Genomic DNA, 23,211 nt, shown 5'->3' on the forward strand with positions numbered 1-23,211 from the left:
GCATGTGGAAGCCATGGATCTAAGAACCTATAAACGGAGCCCACGACGCGAGAATTGCCAAATTTGCGGCAGATGGGCTCTATCTTTATAGTATATGCGGCGATCGAGTCTTTCCGTCGCATACTCTATGAATCTAGATAGACCATAGTTACATTCTATACGCACTAACACCTACTTCGTGGCGTGCTGTCGAGTTATATGTATAGAAAAAAAAATAGCTATACAAGCTTTACCTACGTTCGGCTGTCCAAAGGTTGACATGTTCAAGAAAATCTTTTAATTTTGCGCCGCCTCCGAAAAGGTTGAAATGTATTTAATACACTACCTAACGAGTAAGTAGGTTTCATTCATATCTGTGACGTAATTGTATGATTGAATGAAATAGAAATTATTTTATACTTTTTAGTGCATTTCGAAGTCGTTGTATTTTTTTTTCTGAAAATTATTTTTGCCAGTATATGTATTAAGTAATTTTAAATAGATTCACATTCATAATTAATACAAATGATACATTAGTTAAAGAAAGGAAATGCATTTATTAATTAATTTTACGTCGTAGACGGTTATAGTCCAGAACATAAGACGATCCTTTAACTGAAGAATTTGTTAAGTGGTTAAGAGTCCTGCTTCGTAATTTCTGCATAATTTTTTGTCACAGGTTCGAGTCCGCTAGACGTGGTTTTTTTTTCCATGTTACGTTTTCCATTTTTTTCTCCTTTTGTAATAATATTAATATAGATTCAAAGCGTTTTTAAATAATTGTTAAACATTTCTATATTCACAGGATATAAAACATCTGCAATTAATAGTATACATGTGCAATAATATTTAATACATGTAATAATATATATATTACTATTACTTTCTACTATTTTTATAGAAATGTATAACTATTATTTAAAAACACTTTGAATCTATATTAATTGTCTGAGCGGGCGTGTATGTTTCTAATAAAAATCTGAGGAATTGTAGGAGGCAATATCGTATATGTATATACCAATGGATTTGTAATAAAATTCTCTACACTTTTTGTCATTATACAAATTTGAATAAATTGTAAAATAAGGTTATAACAAAGTTTTTGTAATAAACAAATCGTATTTTGCACAATTCGTTAACATCCTGTTATTATACGCAAGAAACCATACAACTTTCCTATTATGTAGAAGTTTTAATGTATCTCGTATGGTTCTCGAGATAGCAAAAAAGGGTCGAAACTTTAAGGGGTCGTTTCACCACTTAGACCCGCGTCTCAGCCGATAAAAAATAATACGTGTCCCTTATTTTTGCCTGCTTAATAAACGTACGAAGTTTCATCAAAATGGGAGGGGGACACTTCCGTGCCTTTCCTTGTAAGACCATACAACAGCGACAAACGAATCTTCGTGAAAAGCAACCCTATTCAAATTATGGAACTGAACAAACGCAGCATTAAAAACTTATTGTATTTAATCCTTTCGCTACGGCAGTCCCGTCCGCCGAAGTACCGTCACTGAACAGAACGCTATACCCAAAAGTCGTGGCGCGGATGCCGCGTATATGCGGCGCTCGTACCCACAGGTCGTCGAGTGGATGCCGCACATATGCGGCGCTCGGCGCGAAAGGGTTAATACATTAAAAATAAGGGCAGAGCAAAAAAGATGCACTTCGGCTCAGGAAATCACCTTTAAGAAAAGAGCAAAATAAAAAAAGTCAAATTTCAGACATTTATATTGATTGTCACATTGCTAAACCATCGAATGAATGTTACGCTTCCGTTAAAAATGATATATTAGCGAGGAAAGTAATATTCACTTATTGTTGCAAATCGGTCAATAACGGCCATATACTAAATTTAAATATAATTTTCTTTTCTTTTAGATAATTTAGATTTTAGGATGTTTTAGATTATTGAAGGTTTGCCATAGCAGTAATAAAAGACCAAGGAACCATAACTTGTCCGTTTTACCAGTTGGTAGGCACATTGAGCCCAGGGTTGGCGTAGTTATATCCCCCCCCCCCCCCCCCCCCCCCGGTATATGTAGTTTGAAAAGTCGACGCGATCCTTGGGTTTATTACTGTTACGGTAATTTGTAAGTCGAGGGCCGGATGGGTCACCGGTCAACGGTTTTAGACCGGATGACCGCCGCAGGGGAAAGTGGGAATTCCCGATTTCGGGAAACGTCATCCCCTTTCGCACTCCGTGTTTTTCTCCCTTCCCAGCATCCTGAGAAGACATAAATACTCTATACAGGAAGATGCGCAAGAGTCTATCCTGAGAAATTGAATTGAAACATTAAACACCCTCCGTATCCGTTATTGTAAAATTGTTGTTCGGCTTCTGATTTATTTTCTTCTATTTCCCATTTTTAACCCGGAATTGTTTACACTGCCAACTTTCCTTTTGTGTCTTTTTGTTTCCTCACGTTTGCCTGCGCGCGGAGGAGTCATCGCAAGTGTTATGTTTTAAGACGCATTATCTTTTTCCTCCTTTTATAATTTTATTTGTGTAATACATTTTATATTAAATAAAGTATGTGTGTTGGCCGACCACAGTTAATTATATTTCTGTGAGTGTTCCTGAATAAAATTCACAACACTTATTAATTAAGCTTATGCTACGATTGCTTATGTACGGAAATGTACAAGTTTGTTACAACAACATCGTCGGCGAAACAATAAGAGACATATCGTTTTGTCGTCTTTAGGCGCAAGTTCAAATCTCACCGAAGTTATTCGTTTTTATCCCGAATGTGTAAAAATGAATAAGAGTAATTTAAAAACATTTTACAACCATTTTCAAATTATTTAAAAAAATAATAAAAAATATGGTGCGATGCGAAATTGCTCCAAAAAAGTATGTTCTGAATCGACGGCAGGATTGTTACATATCCCCCCCCCGGTGGTGGAAGATTGGAACTTGATGTAATATGCTTTTCTTTGTTTCGAAGATGTTATTAAATGACATGTTACAAGTTTCATTTGTCTCAAGGCAAAATTTAACTGTTTTATTAGATTTCACTCTTCAGTGAGATGTAGTCTCGAGTCACTGCCAACGTTTAGAAAACATTATATGAATGAAATGATAAGACAAGTACAGTAAAATCCTCTTTTAACTATTGCAGAAAATGTATTCAGTAGTAGCTAAACATTTTCATTATTAGTTCTAGAAATTAAACCTAAGGAATAAGGTATAACTATTCTAAAACAAACAACTCGTGTAGTGATATCAATTAATGTGACAACTAAAGGCAGTGTATGTACGCAAAGATACATAGTCCTATGCCAGACACTTGTTTGTTTGATGTTCGCATCATTCCTGGTGACCATTTCCAAAAACTGCGATTACTTCTCGCAACTAATCAATTTCAACCTTTCATTGCGAATAATTCCAATATATTTTTATTTGTCGTTTTCTCAAGAAAATAGTAAATAGTAATGAAAGAATTTCCTCGAGAGAATAAGACCTATTCTGTCATCTCTCCATATCTGTTATATTGATCGAGGCTTTCCAAGCATCGGGACATGTCGTATTTCGGTTTAACGAGGAACATCATCCAGACGTTACATGCTAATTCTGATGAAATTTTTATAGTATATAACTTGAAAAAATATTTAACACGTACTTCTTTACGTGCAAATATCTGCTTTGATGTGGTGAAAATAACCCTCAAAGCTGGAGTTGAAAAAGCTACTGTCACAAAGATCTCAGCAACTATTAGGCTTAGATAAAAAAAATCAAAATGTACATTTTTCTGCTTTGGAAGATCAATGATATGACGTCAGCGAATTTTTGGAAAAATTGTTTAAAAAATATGTTAAAAATAAACATTATTTTACAAATTTTTTAATAAAACGATGAACTATTTTGATAGAATTTCACATACATGAACTATGGGTCTAAACAAAAAATAAGGATAAATTGAAGTATGTATTCGATATATCAAAAATATAAAAGCGTGATTTGCTAAAGCTTTGAAAGGAGCTGCTTTTCCTGTATCTCTGAAAATATCTTATTCTCTTATAGTTTTGAAGATGGCGAGTTTTATATTGAAATATTATTCTAAACTTTTGAGAAATGGTAGTAAATATATTGACGATACCTATTTTAAAATTGAAACAATGTTCAAAATAATGTTAATTTTTAATATATATGTACATATTACTGGGGTTCCAAAGCATTTTGAATTTTTTATTTAGGGCTAATAGTTTTCGAAATATTTATGAAAATAGCTATTTTACGCTTGCTTACACGTAAAAAAAATACGTGTCAAATATTTTTTCAAATTCTATACCATAAAAATTTCATAAAAATCGGCATGTAACGTTTGGGTGATTTCTCTTGTAAGTAAATGGGGTTTCATTATATTCTGTTATACAGATCCGTATCTTTTATAAATGTTAAAACTACATTAAAATTATATAATTCACATGTAATATCGAGTTTAATAAATGATTTTCAAAAATTGTATTTTGCAATCATCTACGCTTACATAAATTGAATTTATTCGAAAGGAATTAACCTTAGGAATAATGTTTGAAAGTGAGTCCGAACGATTGACTCGTAAAAGTTACTAAGTCCGAAGCGAATGACTCTAGTAAAACTTCTAAGTCCGACACGATTGACTTAGTGAGAATTGTTAGTCCGAATCGAATGACTGTTTTTTGAATTCTTCACTTTTTTGTGTCCGATACGATTGACACTACTATTAATTCTTAAGTCCGACTCGAATGACTTGATTGTGATTTCCGACGAGACGGTTCGTCGTTGCTTCCTCGAAAAGTCGGAAGTGCAAGGAGGCATGCTGATTGGTTCTCATTAGAAACGTTGATTTTCCAATCAACATGCCCCTTGACTTGGGCCCACCCTCTCTTGCGCCCTAAGCGCGCCTTTTTTGGAAGAGGGTGGGAAAAATACCGATGAGTACGGGAGGATCTCGAAGGTCGGCAACGCCGGGGTTTTTCCCTCCAGGTGACACGCACATTGTCCTAAAAATTACCGCTAAGACGGGACCGAGGCCCATCTTCCGTGAACCTTCGGAAAACCCCCGTTTATGGTAAAGTAGTTATTGAAGACGAAATGAAAGTTAAAATTCTAAAGGCATTGTCCGAAAAAATGTAAAACTAAATGGCCGTCGATGGCTAAAAATCTGTCTTTCAAAAATAACTGTTAGACCCGGACCCATCATAAACTACCTACGAAATCCTCGCGTATTATGTTCCGTCGCATGTTCGGAACAACTTCAATTAGTCGTTAGAACTTTCGAGTTCTCATCCTGTTGTTTTGATTTTTTTACTGACATTTTGATTTAAATCTAGTAAATCATATTTCGATCATCACTTATACAGCATGATACAATGTTTTGTGCAGCTATTGAAGCCTAAAGAACTGGTACTACAGAATACTAAATCGAATTACAGTGTAGTCGTTTTAACTGAAAACTAAAATCTCTGTATAGGATCATAAGTTATTTTCATAAATTTCTGAAATTGGCTTCAAGAAGTGAATCGTCGATAAACACAAGAAACATCGTATGATGATCTTGATTAATATATCGTTTATATGTGTACAATACAACAGAGCGGACAGTTTGCTCCTCAAAATCAGTCGCCTTTCATGGTCGGGTAACTAATCGTGCTCAAACCCGAACAATGCACATTTAAGACGATTTTACTGTAATATTATATCCGCCGACATTACTGACGTTATTGAAACGCTTTAATAATTCCTTTACACTGACTTTTGAAGTGTCAATAAACACAACGAATAAATTTAATTCAACATTATATTTTATTTTTGTTTCGTAAATTTTGGTTTATAAACTAAAACATTGTTTTCTAATGAATAGTATTATTTTGTTAAAAAATTATTATTGCTAACTTTTTTTCAAATTCCACTGTATATTTCATAGATATAGGCAACGATTGATTTAGATTTCGCCATCCCAGAATTAATATGATTTAATATTCCAGCCTAATGATGTTTTAAATATCAACAACTACACCACAAAAACATTGCATTAAACTTTATAAATGATTATTGAAATAAAATCCGTTAGATTTAGGTAAATCTTAAAAAATCTTAAACGAAACGTCAGCATACTGACCAAACTACTAACGCACCAAATACTCAAAAAGTCATAACTTTTCTTATTACTTTCAATACGAAATATTGAACTTCGAGTTACTAGTAATGAAAAATAAGTCATTTACCTGTAAGGTGTTTCTCCAGTGTGACAACGAGTATGATTATCCAAATGTTCTTTTCTAGCAAAACTTTTTCCGCATACAGTACAGTTATATGGTTTATCCGTAGCATGTCGTTTCATATGACGTTCTAGTGATGGAGCATTCGCAAAAACGTGAAAGCATACTGTACAAGTAAACATAGATCCTCCTAAATGACATTTTCCATGACGCGTCAAATCATTTGCATTCAAAAAAGCCTTGCCGCAAACCTATAAGTTTTCAGACATGTTAAATGTAATGAATGAAAACAATAATATTGAAAAAGGACACAAATTGTTATCACATATTTATTATATACCTGGCAAGTAAAAGGTTTTCTTTCTGTATGATATCTACGATGCACAATAAGTTGATAACGAAATTGAAAAATTTTCCCACATATTTCACAAGCATGACTTCCAACTGATACTGGCGACGCACTTGGCCCTGGTGTAGCTTCACCATCACTCGATTTAATATCAAATTTATTTAATTGAACTTGTTGCACAATTGGTGTTCCGTTTTGTATAGTGGTAACTGTTTGAGTAGGAACTGTACTTCCAACTAAGGTTGTACCTGCTGCTATTTCACTTTGTAATTTTCCAAACACTTCATGATATGCTAAAAGTTGATTAATATCTTCAACATTCACCTGGAAAGCATAAGAAATATGTAATGATTAAATATTACACTATTATTTGAATTGTAACATTATTTACCTTGTACATATTTTGGACCATTTCAACGCCAAGCGTTTTTGCTAAATCTTGTTCACTTCCAGCACTAATTTTCACGACCGAACCATCTGCTGTTCTTACATCCATCATGTGACCACCTGGTTTTAAATCCGGTACTTGAAATCTGCATTACAAAATTTGCAATGTCACATGCTATATTACAAAAATGACTGTATAGTGTGTATAGAAATTACGTGTACATGTCATCATAATATGGTTATACCTTTGGGTCGGAGAACATTTACAAAATATATAGGTGCAAAATTATCCTTGAACTTGAAATTTACAGTCATATCTTTTTACAATATCATCTTTTATTTGTTGTAAAACATTTTTTTGACACTCTCAAGCGATGTAACGTAACCGTTCTCTTAAAAAATTATAGTGAAATTCCAATAAGTTCTTAAGCTGACTTTATTTGCAATGTGTTTACATTTATATCGAGAACGTAAATAATGCATAACTAATAATATAGTAAGAAATTAACAAATTAGCTTGGAATTTGATACAGGACGTTAGTGATGGATAATGGAAAATTATTATGTGCATAGGGTAAATCGGCAATTTAGTAATTATGAATTAATGTTACTGTCAAACATAACTGTTAGGTTGAGGAATAAGTTCGTAGCGTTTTGACATTTTCTTTTTTTTTACAGCGACATTTTGCAATTTACAAGAGATTATAGTTTTCATTCGATAGAGCTCTTTCTGCTCTACAAAACTGTGTTAATCGTTTTTTTTTCAGTAGATTCATTGGTCATTACTATTGAGGCTCAGAAATGAAATATCAAGAAGGTAAAAAGCAGCATTTTCGACACCTGCTCTTCTTCGCTTTTCATCGCGGCCAGAAAGTTGTGAAAAGTTGTGAAAAGTTACTGAAACAGGCCGGGATGTTTGCAGTGTATACGGAGAAGGTGTCATATGTGAGTCGACAGCACGGAAATGGTTTGCAAAATTCAACCTAAGGTTGGGCAATAAGTTCGTAGCGTTCACTTCGTGAGGCACCCAGGCTCCCAATTTTTTGACAAATCCCATTGAATGGAGATGATTGAGAATAGTTTTGTGGTCACAGTTCATTTTTTCGACCAATTCACGACTAGTTTGTGGACCATCCTGCTTTACAAGTGCTCGGAGACGCTCTTCGTCGAACTCAGAAGGTCTTTCGGTGCGGGGCGAGTTTTCGACGTTAAAATCGCCATTTTTTAATTTGCAAACCATTTCCGTGCTGTCGACTCACCTATGACACCTTCTCCGTACACATTGCAAATATCCCGGGCTGCTTCAGCAGCTTTTTGGCCGCGATGGAAAGCGAAGAAGAGCAGGTGTCGAAAGTGCTAATTTTTACCTCCTGGATATTCCATTTCTGAGCCTCAATAATAATAACGAATGAAACTATTGAAAAAAACGATTGAGACAGTTTTGTAGAACAGAAAGAGCTCTATCGAATGAATATTATAACCCCTTGCAAATTGCAAAATGTCGCTGTAAAAAAAAGAAAATGTCAAAACGCTACGAATTTATTCCCCAACCTAATATAAATAATTTTTGCTGATTCTCTCTAAAAACGTAACCCAATGACCTCAAACAAATGAATGAAATGACTATTACATGTAAAACTGCGCTATGACCTATCTATCGTGTTCCAAATGATTCATTTAATAATCAACGTATCGATTTGCTATATTAAATGAAATGAACCTTGTGTAATTCTATAACTTGACGTAGTGTACGAATTATGTAGAAATGTAGAAATATATAATGTAGAAATTACAAAAGTGTTGCTGCTATTAACGATGTAATCGAATAAGTGGAATAATAATATGCTTACCCGTAATTTCAGTCCAAACATTGATTATGAAGTGTCTTTGATTAAATTTTTCAACCGTTACATGATGCTTTTTACAAACCTAAATCTTGGCATTTTATAAACGAAGAATGTCATTTCTTGAAGACTATTGTCTGTAAATGACATACGTTTTAAACAGTGCGATTCGTATTAAAATTTATGTAATATTTGCGGATAAAAAATTTATCGAATGAAATAATCCTTTAGTTATAGTGCTTGAACGTGAACATGAATATCCCGTTGTACACTAATTTCTAGGTACTGTACTATTAATTCCTAATTACCAAATTGTTCACGTACCTACTAAAAATAAGATTATTTTGAAATGTCAACTGCATGTAGTAGTGTATTTTTATTCTTATTTTTTTGTTTTATATATTTTGCAAGGTAATCTATAAATTCCTACTGATTTGTCAACAATACTCTACTTACTTCCCCACTGTATACGTGAACACAATGCAAGTAAAGTCGGTTTGGAAATATTTAAAATTTGTACATAAACAAATCGATATGGAAAACGTACTGTGCCATATTCAGTTGACGGAGCTCTTTTTCTTTTTCAGGTTTTTCTGTATTATTTTGACCGCCTCCTTCTGTCGAGGAATTTCCACTTATATTTACACCAATTTGTTGCTGTTGTTGCTGTTGCTGTTGTTGCTGTTGCTGTTGTTGCTGCATAAGGCTTTGTTGCAAATCTTGAGATGTTTGTAACTGAAGATCACACTGAACTTGACAGTGAACTTGATTATCACTACAACGTTCAGTTGTGCAACTTCCACCTTCATCTTTTACTTTGTTGTCATCTCTCTGTGCGGCTTGATTATGCGCAGTTGGTCCACTATTCTGAGCATTTTGGTGATTTTGTATTTGATGATGAGATTGTTGTTGTTGTTGTTGCGGTTGCTGCTGATGCAGCTGTTGTTGTTGTGCTGCTTGCATTTGCTGTTGCATTTGTGCATGTGCTGCTTGTAGATGACTGACACTGGCAGGTATATGTGCTCCATCTAAATTAAGGCCTGGCAGAGATACTGGTATCTGTCAAAGAGAATACAAAGGTACCATATTATTGTAACAGATGCTTTACACAATTTTAAACGTTGTTTAATTTGAGATATTGTCATCAATTGTAAAATGACTATAAAAATGGTCTGCAGTTAAAAGTATTAAACACATCTCAATTACAACTACTATACGATCAAATGCAATTAAAAGGAAAAGTAAAATAAAAACAAACTTCAATGAAAGCCATATTTTAATTTGCAAATGTAAAATGACAAGCATTCCATATATTTTATTGTAATGTATATTTTTGCTAACTACTCTACTCACACTTATATGAGGTTACATAGAATAGATTATAAAACCTGCAAATACAGATACTAAACCTGCTTTTTTTTTAGAAACTACACAGTAATTGAATAATTAATGCATACTTCTAAATAAACAAACCTGTGGATTTGGTTGTAAAGAACTATGATGGTTGCTACTGCTAACTGAAGGTTGATGCTGATGATGTGTAGGTGTTGACTGGTGGTGAGAACTAGAAGTCAACGCCATTTCTTGGTTCAACGTGGAGGCTGGTTCTTTGGAAGATGCCTCTCCACCCCCACTACTCCTGTGCGAGGAGTTGTGATGGGAATGATGATAGACCGAGACCTGAGGTAGCGGTCCAGGAAATAGATTCGTGAGGACCCAATATTTAGCTACCGAGGAGGCTAACGCTACAGCTGTACCTACACGCAGGTCCGCAGATGAATGCGGGGTACTGCCTACATTGCCAAGACTGGTTGCTGTAGTCAAACCACCTGGGTATGAAGGACGACCACTTTGACCCGCGTTTAAATCCTACCGATATACATTCAGACATTTGTACAACATTTATAGGGCATGCAATAACATGCACCAGGCTTAAATCCAATCAACAAATGCGCTACTTCTTAAGTTCTTATCGATATAAAAATTGTAAATAACGACTTAGAAAAGCATGCACTCCTTGTTAAAGATTAATGTTCATTAGTATCCAACGTTTATGCATTATTGAAATCATGATAAATGTCATCCAAAAAAGGTTGATTTATATTTATCTAAAAAATATGTATACTAACAGTTTACATCATTTAGAAAAAGTGTTACAACTGGTATTCTTATCACAAATAAGATAAGATAATTATCACAAATTGTATCATTTACAAAAAATATACTTTACAAATCAAATGTTTTAAAAAATCTACATATTTTTCTTCCAATGATCGAATAATATTTCAGAACATTTCTCTGTTTACGCATTCAAACAGTTGCAACAAAAAATATTTTTCACAAAATAAACATTAGCAATATTGAAAAATAAATATAGGTCCATAAAGGAATTATTTAACTGAAGATTATTTAATGGAAAATGGTTAAGCGAATCCAAACAATCAAACAATTTTTAAAAAATAAATTACCTAGTCTCTTTTAACAAATATTTTCTGCCAACGCTAGCGTTTTATAAAAGTAATGTGTTTAATACTATACTCCGCAACAAAATAATAAGACACCCCTAGATTTTCCATGTTTCTCAAGTTCACTGATGTTTGCAAATATTTGATGTATACATCTATAAATAGTACTTTCTGCTTTCGTTATATATGAAGAATATGCTGTTGTTTACGTTTTAAAAACAAGAATTTTACTGAAATTTCAATAATATGTATATTTTTCTTTTCTTTTCTTTTCACGACTTCTAATAATCCTTTTGATATGCTTTTTTATAGTTTTTTTTTTGTAAACTTTTAAAAAATCTAATTTCAGTCTTCCTCTACAGCGATTTTTAATTCTTGTAAGGAATTGAATTATTTTGTACCACGATATACATAATAGATTAATTCCCCCATACTGTCCTTAATAACATTTAACCATTTGCACTCCTTAATTTCTATTACCTACCAACTCCTTCATTCACAAAATAAATCAAGAAAGGGGTTCTAAATTGTAACAGAGTGAGGTATGTGATAAATATATTTTTCCTTTATTATAAATAGTAAATAAATGAAAATATATATATTTAACCAATCCTCTTATCTGAATTATTTATAAGATCCAAGAGAAATGTGATATCGAGTCACACATGACATAGGAGTGCAAAGGGTTAAATCAAGTGACCTTGTTAGCTAATATAAAACCTTAATATTATTTGTGTCAAAATATGTTTTGACAAATTTAGCTATATGTACGGCTGCATTGTCGTATTGAAATATGAACTCTTTATTACTTATGCGATCTGCATGTGCCACGATTTCCTCATTTATTAGATCGGCGTTATCTCTACTTTTCATTTTTCCAGCTACAGATCGTATAGATGTCTTTCCTATGTATCCAATTGCATCATAAACCGTAAGTTCTCCATTTCTCATTTATCGACTTATTTGATATTGCTAATCTTTCCTAAAATCATGAAAAAATACGACCGGCCATCAGGTTCGTCAAGAGTGAATCTTTTCTCATCTGAGAATATAACTCTTTTCCACCTTTTCTTACATCTTAAATATTCTCGAACGAATTCCATTCAATTGTCAGTATGTTTCGTCATTAGCACGTTGAGTGCGAGTGGCGTCAATCTTGCTATACTTTCTGTTCAGGCGGCAACGCGTAAGCTCTTGATATGCAAATCTCAGCCACATCTTTGTTTAAAATATTTTAATAAACTTCACTAAATTCTAATATAAATTTTTTAATTGTTATTAATAATTTATACCGGCTTTACAATGCTGGTCTCATGCACCGTTGTCGACCAAACGAGAAGTCTACTGTCAGTCCCCAGGAACTGACGCTGCCTGAAAGGAAAGTTCACTGTCAGTCCGTAGGGACTAACGTAGCACTCAACATGTTAATAGTGGTTATAAAAGGCGCACACTCCATATATTTGTAAATATGCCTGCTTCCTGTGCAAGTTGACGCGCTGTCAACTTTGAATTTGAACCTGTTGTTTTGTTTTTGTCATAATCTTTCGGATTTTTAACAAATTATGAGTAACATTTCGGCTTCTATCTACTAATTTTCAAATTTTCGAAATACTTGAGCCTTCTTTTCTTAAATTCAAAATCATTTTTATCTGTGTTTCGTTCAATTTATTTCCATGTAACATTTTTGTGATTATCAACACTGTTTCATATTAACAATTGCAATGAATTGTTTAATATACTTAAGACTAAAGCACAGTAATTACTCACAACGCTTGCTTTGAAAGAAACAAACATAATTTCTGGAAAATAACTTAAACAACAGTAGATTCTTCGTATGTTTCAAAAGCAGGGAGTACTATTTACACACGTATATACCAAATCTTTGCTAACATCACTGAATTTGAGAAACACGGAAAATCTAGGGATGTCCTATAATTTTGTCGCGGAGTGTATATGTATTATAAATGTAATTAATTAGACACGAAGAACCTATTTTTATGACGATTACATTCGTCCAACTTGATGGCGATAAAAGTTTGATATGATGCAATATTTATACCATTCCAAACATATTTTTCTCGTCAGTCAATTACATGCTGCTAAAAAGAACTACTCAATCGGTAAACTCAGATTTTGATAAATGTTTGTACTGTGATAAATAACGTTATTCTGAATTTTGTAATCTATCGTTTTGGGTACAAAGTTCTAATAAGATTTATATATTGTATATTGGATACTGTTTTTAAGTAGAGCATGCAACAGTCAACTAGATACTGAATTGTTATAGAAGGTTCAGTACAGCTTTAACTCTCCATAAAAGGAAAATTGCAAACTGCATTTCTTTTATATAATTTTATAATTATATATGATATTGCAACCTAAATTTTTTTCACGAGGATTTAAATCTGAACTACAAATTGTGTTTTCCAAGTACTGGAGTATGTATGAAAGGTACTAAAATGCTTATGAAATACCCGGGAGAATGAAACAATATTTTGAGTAATTTCTATTTTGTGCACGGAATAATAATTACATATTAAAAAATAAATCAGATATCTCTATTTTTACATAAAAACATATTTACGGAAGTAGAAATTTTTAATAATATCAAAAAAGAGAGAAAGAAGGGGCATACGATGTTAAAGTCTAGTTAACTCCGTACGATATTAATTTATCGTTGCAATTGCTCTTGTACTCTCATCGATCTTAAATAATTAGTTTCCTTCCTCCCTATTATGCCCTTCACATTTCTATTTCTAGAGATGTATTTTTTTTTTTATAAAAGTAAGCATATCTAAACAGAAAGAATTAATTATTTCGTACACACTTAATATTTCGCGCAATAACACAAATTATCTAAAAGTCATAAATAATCAAATAATAACACTGGTATGGAACGAAGTACTTTTCATTTTCCCAAGTACTCCCAAGTATTCAAGTGCTCAGGTACCTAGGGAATCTACTTGAGAGGAATATCTCCAATCTGCACATAAAAATATATTTATTATAGAGAAGTCTTTTGCATAGCTTATTTGATTTACAGTCGTGTATTTGAAAATAATAGGTGAATAAACCTTATGGGAACTTTAGCATTCAGCACCTTAGTTAAACTGACTATTTATTTTCAAACTCATGTGCCTATCACTAAAAGCAATAAGATATTTTATAGCTTCAAATCAACGTTCATACTATTTCGTTATATGAAAATTCGTTCAAAGATATCCTTCTTTAAAAATCAATTTGTGTTTTTATTCTTAAACATAAAAAAGAAAATAAAAACGAGAAACAGATAAAGGTTTATTTAAAAAAAAGTAAGAGAAAAACCTAAATTCAATAATGTAAAATTATAATGCATAATATTTCATTATAAAATAATTATGTCCTAATGCTTCCATGAACTAAACATGATAAAGTTGTGTTGAAATGACTATGTCAGAAGCTTGTATACCCAAATCATATTAGTCTATGGTACTGAGAAGATTAAAACGATCGTTCCGTAAAAGTCAAGCCTAAAAAGTATATACAGTGGATATTCTATATAAGCAAATCTTTCGGGAGTGAAGTTGTGCTTATATCGTACAGGTCCTACATTGATTGATGTCTTGCCGAACGTAGAAAAGGACAGAAGAGAAAAATATCACGGTCGCCGTTTGCGTATATCGTAAGGGTGCTACATTTCGAGCGATGGAGACCGAACGTAAACAAACAGTGACCTACTAGAAGGACACTCCTAATGCAAAAATAAAACTTTTTTATTTTTTATTTTTTTTTGTTTAAATTTTTTCCATCATATTTGTAACATTTTTCTCATTAAAATGAGACCAAACACGACATACTTCGGGACATATTTACTTGTAATTTCAAGTGTTACGCGTACATCGATGATTTTACTCTAATAAGATATTGGAAGTAAATATAACTCAAATTACGTCATGTTTGGTCTCATTTTAATCAGAAAAATGTCGCGAATATGATGGAGAAAGTTATATAAAGAAATGGATGGAAAATAAAAAAATTAGCAATGCTCAAGTATTGCAAACAATCGAACAGACTTTTGATCTTTGCCGACTGCCACGATCGTAGCGTCTCTTTCTTTTTGACTCGCTATCCTCTTCGACGTGAGAAACTTTTATCGTCAATTAAACCAGTAAATATAGTCTAAATTATGTCGTGTTTGGTCTCATTTTAATCGGAAAAATGTCAAGAATTAATTGGTAAAAGTTTGATAACGAAAAAGTCAAAAATAAAAAAGTTTTATATTTGCATTGGTATTGTCTCACGGATACACTAATACCCGGGTCACGTTACATTTCCCGGCGAGCGAACCTCGGGCGTCTCGAGGGGTCTTCCCCCCAGTGGTGGGGATAACATTTGTGCTTATATCGGAAAGGACATTTTTGCTTATATGGAATGAACACTGTATTAGTAAATATAACAAATAAAATAGTCTCGAATAGATAATATACATTTTGATTACAAATGTTTAACATAATATTGATCCGAAGTAACTAACAAAATATCCCGATAATATAAAATAAATGAAAAATAAATATTTTTCCAGTATATCATTGGACAAACTATTATCGAAAAGTGTAAATTTAAATAAAAATAGACTGAACCAATGCTTGTAGCATCCATTTGGAAATATTTTGTGATTGTAACATTTAAAAATTTCATTTTTTTTAAAGAGATTAACCAGTTAACTGTGGCGATCTTTCTGCAAAGCGCGCGCACCAGCGTGTGTCGCGATAAACAAGCTACTCTCAAGAATTTATGAATCCATCTCAAATCATTCACACTTTTTATATGTTTATTTCATTTCGTGTTGACCTCTAAACATTTTAAACATACACTGCTCAAAAGAAATATGGCATAGAAAAAATTTAGGCAAAAATTGGCCAAATTCGACTGATGATAACTCCGTGAAAAATCATCGCAAAGTTATGCTCTTTTTTTTAAATTAAAGCTTGAGATCTCTACTTTAAGACCCTGTAGGTCGATTTTAGATTTGATGCATCTCTACGACAATAACACTGTAAATGGGAGGTCATGTTTGATATATTGATAATTACAAAGTTTGACGAAATGCATGGACTTGCCACATTTTTTTTTGGCGATACTGTTTACAGGAGCATAAAGTACAAACCTTTATCTTTAATTTCCAGTATGTGAAAAACCGCTACCATTTTTTTCTGCAAAGATACAGAACTTTAAAGAAACCCTTGCATTTATAGTATATACCGCCGGCATTAGCATTACCCGATTTGCACCTCGGAGAGGTTGCTGGACAGATTTTGCGCATCATATGCCTCTGACAAGAGCCTTTTTTTGTGTGTATTTGTGTGTGAGTATCTGTGTGTCTGTATGTTTGAATTCTAATAACGCGTGTTTCCACCGCGTTGTTGAATTATCCCTTGCAGTCGATTACTCATGTTAATGCAAGCCCTAATTTCTTTCTGTGGAATGTCATTCCAAATTTCAGTTAAGACTTGCGATAGATCTTACAGATTGGTAGGTTGTCTTGTTAAATTTCTATAGGGTTCAAATTTGGACTTACTGCAGAATATGGAAGCAATCAAATTGAATTGGGACTGCAAAATTCGAGAATGATTCTCAACGAGGCTTCTCGATGATAATTCATACACACACACAGATTCTCACACACAAATACACACAGAAAAGGCTCCTGTCAGAGCCATATAATGTGCAAAATCTGTCCAGCAACCTCTCCGACCTGCACATCGGGTAATGCTAATGCTGGCGGTATATGCTATAAATGCAAGAGTTTCTTTAAAGTTCTGTATCTTTGCAGAAAAAAATGGTAGCGGTTTTTCACATACTGGAAATTAAAGATAAAGGTTTGTACTTTATGCTCCTGTAAACAGTATCGCCAAAAAAAAATGTGGCAAGTCCATGCATTTCGTCAAACTTTGTAATTATCAATATATCAAACATGACCTCCCATTTACAGTGTTATTGTCGTAGAGATGCATCAAATCTAAAATCGACCTACAGGGTCTTAAAGTAGAGATCTCAAGCTTTAATTTAAAAAAAAGAGCATAACTTTGCGATGATTTTTCACGGAGTTATCATCAGTCGAATTTGGCCAATTTTTGCCTAAAATTTTTCTATGCCATATTTCTTTTGAGCAGTGTATTACAATTTATGAATATGATTTAGTTTTCGCCAAAATTACAATTTAAATATCAAAATTGTAACATAATTTTACGCATGACGGATATAGTCGTCATGACACAAAATTCTGCCATATCTCCATGACGGATATAATCGTCAAACATACTTAACTGGTTAAAAGCATTGCTAATCGTTGTATCAGTATAAATACATCTGGTGCATAAAAAATAGTTACTTTATTTTAAACCTTCATTTTTCAAACTGAATTACCTTCGTCTGTTGTTTTTTCCTTTTTTTTTGTAGTAACTTTATTATATCTTATATATAATCTCCTTTCCAAATAAAATGTGCTATGTTATGTTATGTTACATATAAAATTAATACAGTATCCACCGGAGCAAATGTTTTTCACTGTTATGATATGCTGCATATAAAAACATTTCTGAACTTCGTTGTATCCACTGCCGGTTTAAGTCGAGTAGAGAATATTCGCGAACTTTATTAGATCTAAATCTAAAGAAGAACAGGTAAAAATAACTCTTTCGATGTAAATAATAAATTATTGGTTTCGACACAAATCCACTCTAACGATGAATTGGTTGTCAAAGAGTATTAAAAGCGTCAAGTGACGATACAATCATTTGTCTTGATTGAGTTATGCCATCCTATATTTCAGAAAAATCGCTCATAGTTTTATACTACATTGAGTTAATTCTTTTTTTGAAAAAAACATAGCACAAGTTAGTTTAGTTTTTGATATAAATAAGTTCATAAAAACGTATTATAGTTAACGTTTTCAAATTTAATATAGCGTAACACAGCTTCGTTTAAGATTTCGGATTTATATCGGTGTCTTTCCGCTAACTGTTGAACGGTCCAAACCATAAAAAAAATACTGAACAAACGCAATCTACGTGTTCATAAAAAATCGTTAGCACGTTACAATACAATTGAAGACAGCAGATATGGTAGTATTTGTTTTCATATAATTCAGTAGATTAAGAAAATATGAACTTTAGGGGAAAGTAGCATATGAGTCATCATTTAGTTATTATTGCTTTACACTAAAAATCACAACCTTCAAGTAGAGTAACCGTTTAATAATCTTTCTTATAGTATCTTTTGTTCAATATGTATCAATTTTATTTCATAAGTTTTTAATATTATTATTATTTCTTGTTATATGTATAATAACATATGCGTCAGCATGTACCTGAATGAGAGAAATATATATATATGTATATGTACATCTTTCGCTGATCTTTTCATGCAGGATATCTTAAACGTAGCATACAATTCGATAATTGCCGAATTTTCACGTGCAACTGATAGTTGCTTCGCAATATTAAAATCTGTGGTTTTCTTTTTGCCACATAAACAATTGAAAATGAAAATTTGAGTTCCAGCATGCTCATCTTAAACGGTTGTCTCTTAAACAAGTAGTAAGAATATTATGTACTAGAACAATTTTAAGATGAAGGGGCATATGAAAAACAGTATATGTATATACTTGAAGATATCTGGAATTCGTAAGAAAAGAAATAAATGATCGGTTTGTATCATCAATGGATTCTCATTTTCTGCATACTGACCGAAGACAATGTAACATCAGCTATTTGCTAGGTTGCTAGCTACTCAAAAAGAGCAAATTCTAAATTGATTTTCCAATTTACAACCATTTACATCTTCAAAATGCAGTCCTAAATTGCAAAATAACAAAGAAATAATTTATTCGTTTTTACGTAGAAACTTTACAGATATGAACAGCATTCTATTTTTCGACCCACCTTGGATTTCACTAAAAAAATGGATATCACCAGAAGTATAGCGAACATGATGCAACATTTACAAAATATAAATTTATGTAATAAAAATTTTTCAGTTTCGAATATGAAAAATTTGAAAGAAAAAAAAATGAAAAACAAAAGGGAAGACAGCGTTAAACGATTAAACATTTGAAATATTAAACTACATTTTATAGATTTCTTATATTAAATACATTTTACTAATGTGACGCCGTAAAATCTACGTATTTAATATCTAAATCTCGAATATTACAGTGCTCGATAATTTATGGATGGAAAAGTATGTAACAAGATTCATAATAACATAATAAATCAACATTTTTAGAATCAGAGAGACCAGTTATAAAGTTCTCTTTTTAAAGGAATGAAAGAAAGAAGCACTTCACATTAGCGACAGAACAAATTTTTGTTTACCGTTCTTGTAATAACTCTATAACTTTATGTGTACTTTTTACATACAGTGTTCCAATTTTATTAATAAATACGTATATTTTAAAAAGCAATGTAGAAATTAGACTTAGACTACACGTACAACGTAACTTATCATTCAAAAGTCCTATCATAGTTAATCTGACATTGCGACATAATTATTAGACGCTATATACGCGTGCAAAATCAACATTCAATCTCAATCAATGAAAGATCATATATCTCGCATCATGCTGACCTTTTTTAATAAAATTATAGTCTAGAATTAATTAACGTGTGGGTATACTGTGTCCAACAAAAAGCTGTTATAGATTGGTAGTCAGTGTTAACTCGTCAGTCAGATGACTCTAAATGAAATTAGACATACGATGTGTGACACAAAAGTAACGAGACTAGTCCAATAAATCATTGTACCTGCAGAATCAGTTCTCCGTGACAATATCACCTTCAAAGTAGTTCCCTTCAGCATTCACACACTTTTGCATTTGGTGCTGCCATTGCTGGTAACAATTCTGGAACGAGGTTTTTGGAAGTCCCTTTAGGAGATTCTCCTTTTGTGCCTGAACCTCTTTAACTGAGGTGAAATGGGTTCCCATTAAGCAAAATTTAACTTTAGGAAATAAAGAAAAGTCTCATGGAGCCAAATCAGGTGAATAAGGAGGATGCCCCATCACAGTAATATTTTTACTGGTCAGAAACTACTTGGCAGACAGTGCCGTGTGAGCGGATGCATTGTCCTGGTGCAACGACCATCCATCGCTTCATAATTGTGGCCTTTCTTCCCAAATTTTTTCACTAAATCCTTTTAGGATTTTAATGTAATAGTGTTGGTTAACCCATTGTCTGCCAGACATATTTAGAGCGTCTTGCCCTGGGTGCCAAGGTTTTATTTTGAAGAATACATGAAATTTTACAAAATATAATTATATTAAGTTACTGATATAATATTGTAATAGCATTTACAGTAATAAATAGCATTTTTCATTCACCTTTCTAAAATATTTTTAACTGAAATGGCCATTTGTAATTAATCTAAAACTGCAGCACGCACTACGAGATATCTCGTAGCTGGCAGTTTTGATACACACGCTTACTACGAGATACCTCGTAGCTGGCAGTCAATGGGTTAACAGTCTGACCACTGGGAAACCACTCAATCATTACAATTCCATTAATGTGGAATTTTGATTTTGACATGCGTGCTTTTTTGGGTTTTGGGGATCCTGGAGACTTCTACTCCATTGACTGGCGCTTACATTCTGGGTCATAGGTAAAAATCCAAGTCTCATCACATATTACAAAAGATTTCAAGAAATTTTACAAAAAACTTGATGTTTATATGCTGTTCGAATTTTACGTTAGACATTTTTCCGGCAGAATGCAGTTGCACGTGTTCATTAAATAACGCAATACTTCCAAATGGTATGACCGATTCAATCGAAATTGGCAACATGGATAGAGGAGGTATGTGAGATGATGCCACAAAAAACAATTGCTGCCAATTCCATTGTTTTTTCAAGCTACAGACCTAGTCTCGTTACTTTTGTGTCACATCTCGTATAATATCTTGGATATGATAGAAGAGAAAACAGTACAACGACAATTTGAAAAAAAAAAATCGTTCTTCTTTCACCTAATATCAGATTTAGGAATAAACTTTTAAAATACTTAAGTTATAGATTTAAAATATTTGAGATGGTATTAAAATAATACTAAGCTGAATTATATGAATATGTATAAGAAAAAATTATATTCGTGTACAAAGTAATCGATGATAACTCCATTTTATATTGAATTAAGCAAATACAGATATATTTTTGGAATTACCACATACAAAAAATATTAAAAGCTTTGACTCTTTTCACTTTACGCTACTATTAATTAAAAATCAGCACACTTAGCAATTGACCTCTTACAATTAGACACGGCAGAATTTTATACAGCGCTGTATGATAGAGTTCGATGCGAGTTACGCGTAAACGATACCACACTACAATATATGACGGATAATGCTGTTCTCTCCATGAATACATTGGAATTAAGTGTTTGATGATTAAATTATAATTTTGGTAAATATTGACATAAGGGGACCCAGCCCCAATCACATTGACCTTGACATATGTTGTCAAGGTCACTGTCCTGAGTAACCTACAATAAATTTTAGCCGTCGCTCATTGTTTATTCAAAAGTTATTAACAATAAAAGTTACTAAATAAAATGAATATTTGTGACATTACATACATTTAAATATATTACATGTTTGAACATCCTCGAACACCTCTTACACCCAGGCAAGGCAAAATGAGGTTAGGTTAGGTCAATATTTATCCCTTTTGTCAATATTCGATCGATCTCGACGTACGAGCCCACAGATTGGACATCTAGGTTAATATTGACCTGACCTAACTTAACTTAACCTAACCTAACCTAACCTCTAATTTTGCCTTGCCTGGGTGTAAGGGGTGTTTTAGGATGTTCAGACATATAATATATTTAAATGTATGTAATGTTACAGTATTCATTTTATTTAGTAACTTTTATTGTTAATAACTTTTGAATAAACAATGAGCGACGGCTAAAATTTATTGTAGGTTACTCAGGTCAGTGACCTTGACAACATATGTCAAGGTCAATGTGATTGGGGCTGGGTCCCCTTTTGTCAATATTTACCATAATTTTTTCTAAAGATATGAAACATATACTTTAACTTTGATAAATTACTTTTTAGAAAATTGACAAAATATCAAATGATTCCAATATACATTATGTATTAGTGCAAAAGATATACTCCGCCCATAGCACTCAAACTACTTAGAATTATCTTTTTTTTTTTATATGTAATATATTTTTTGTGAGATTTGGTAATACTCTTATAAAACATTGTGAAGGCAAAAAAAAAAATGCAAATCAACAACATATAAAAACGATCATTCAATTCAAATTTATTAAATTCTATAGTGGACCGTCATCGGTCGTACAAAGAGATGGTATTCGCGAAAACTGCTATAGTGGCGTGTCGTGCTTAAGAGGTTAATTTATTTAATGATAATATAACATCTTATTTATACATTTTTTATAGTCTAGGAATAAAAACTGCACATACAATATACTACAATATCTATCAACCTTCAATAAGTAGAAATGATAAATATTATCGTCCCAAATTAGACAATATATTATAAGTAGCATATAAATCTTTTTGTTTATAAGATAAACAAACTTGAAATCTAAACACATTCTTTTTAACAATAGTTTTCTAACTAAAGGTTTGATTTCCTTTAGTATTTTGAAATGCATCAACTTCTACTTTTGCATCAACATTAAATGTTTGTGATTAAACATTCAGAAATTTTTAAATAATCATGTTTACTATATTTCTCACTCTAAAATACAAACATCTTTTATAGAAATATTAACATTTCTTTTAACATCTAACATTTTTCTAAAAATTATTATAATTAAACTTCATACACTAAATTGAAGTAACACTGATATAGATTTAAAAAATGTTTCTCTCTTAAACCATTTCAAGTGATCCTCGAATTAATGAAATGTAAACAAATCAAGAAACTATTATCTTTATTCATTACGCGTATTCTACAATGACCCAT

The 23,211-nt window shown here is 32.4% G+C and overlaps 1 protein-coding gene across 15 annotated transcripts in view; it reads right to left on the bottom strand.

Annotated features, from left to right (window-relative positions):
- Nucleotides 1–23,211, bottom strand: part of LOC100878526 (NHP2-like protein 1) — a 105,323-nt gene that overhangs the window by 78,070 nt on the left and 4,042 nt on the right. For 7 of the 15 annotated variants that reach the window (XR_013041583.1, XM_076542119.1, XM_012287761.2 and 4 more), the window contains exons 3-7: nucleotides 10,240–10,635; nucleotides 9,314–9,825; nucleotides 6,927–7,068; nucleotides 6,527–6,859; nucleotides 6,193–6,437 (exon numbers count right to left, since the gene is read on the bottom strand). Coding sequence is in view for 14 of the 15 variants with exons in the window: in XM_076542119.1 (XP_076398234.1) it covers nucleotides 6,193–6,437; nucleotides 6,527–6,859; nucleotides 6,927–7,068; nucleotides 9,314–9,825; nucleotides 10,240–10,635 (1,628 nt within the window). In the remaining variant the exon portion in view is untranslated. The remainder of the gene's footprint in view (nucleotides 1–6,192; nucleotides 6,438–6,526; nucleotides 6,860–6,926; nucleotides 7,069–9,313; nucleotides 9,826–10,239; nucleotides 10,636–23,211) is intronic. The other 8 variants (XM_076542122.1, XM_076542121.1, XM_076542120.1 and 5 more) reach the window with 5 other exon arrangements.

This window comes from Megachile rotundata, chromosome 2 (assembly GCF_050947335.1).
Source record: "Megachile rotundata isolate GNS110a chromosome 2, iyMegRotu1, whole genome shotgun sequence".
NCBI classification, from domain to species: Eukaryota; Metazoa; Arthropoda; class Insecta; order Hymenoptera; family Megachilidae; genus Megachile; species Megachile rotundata.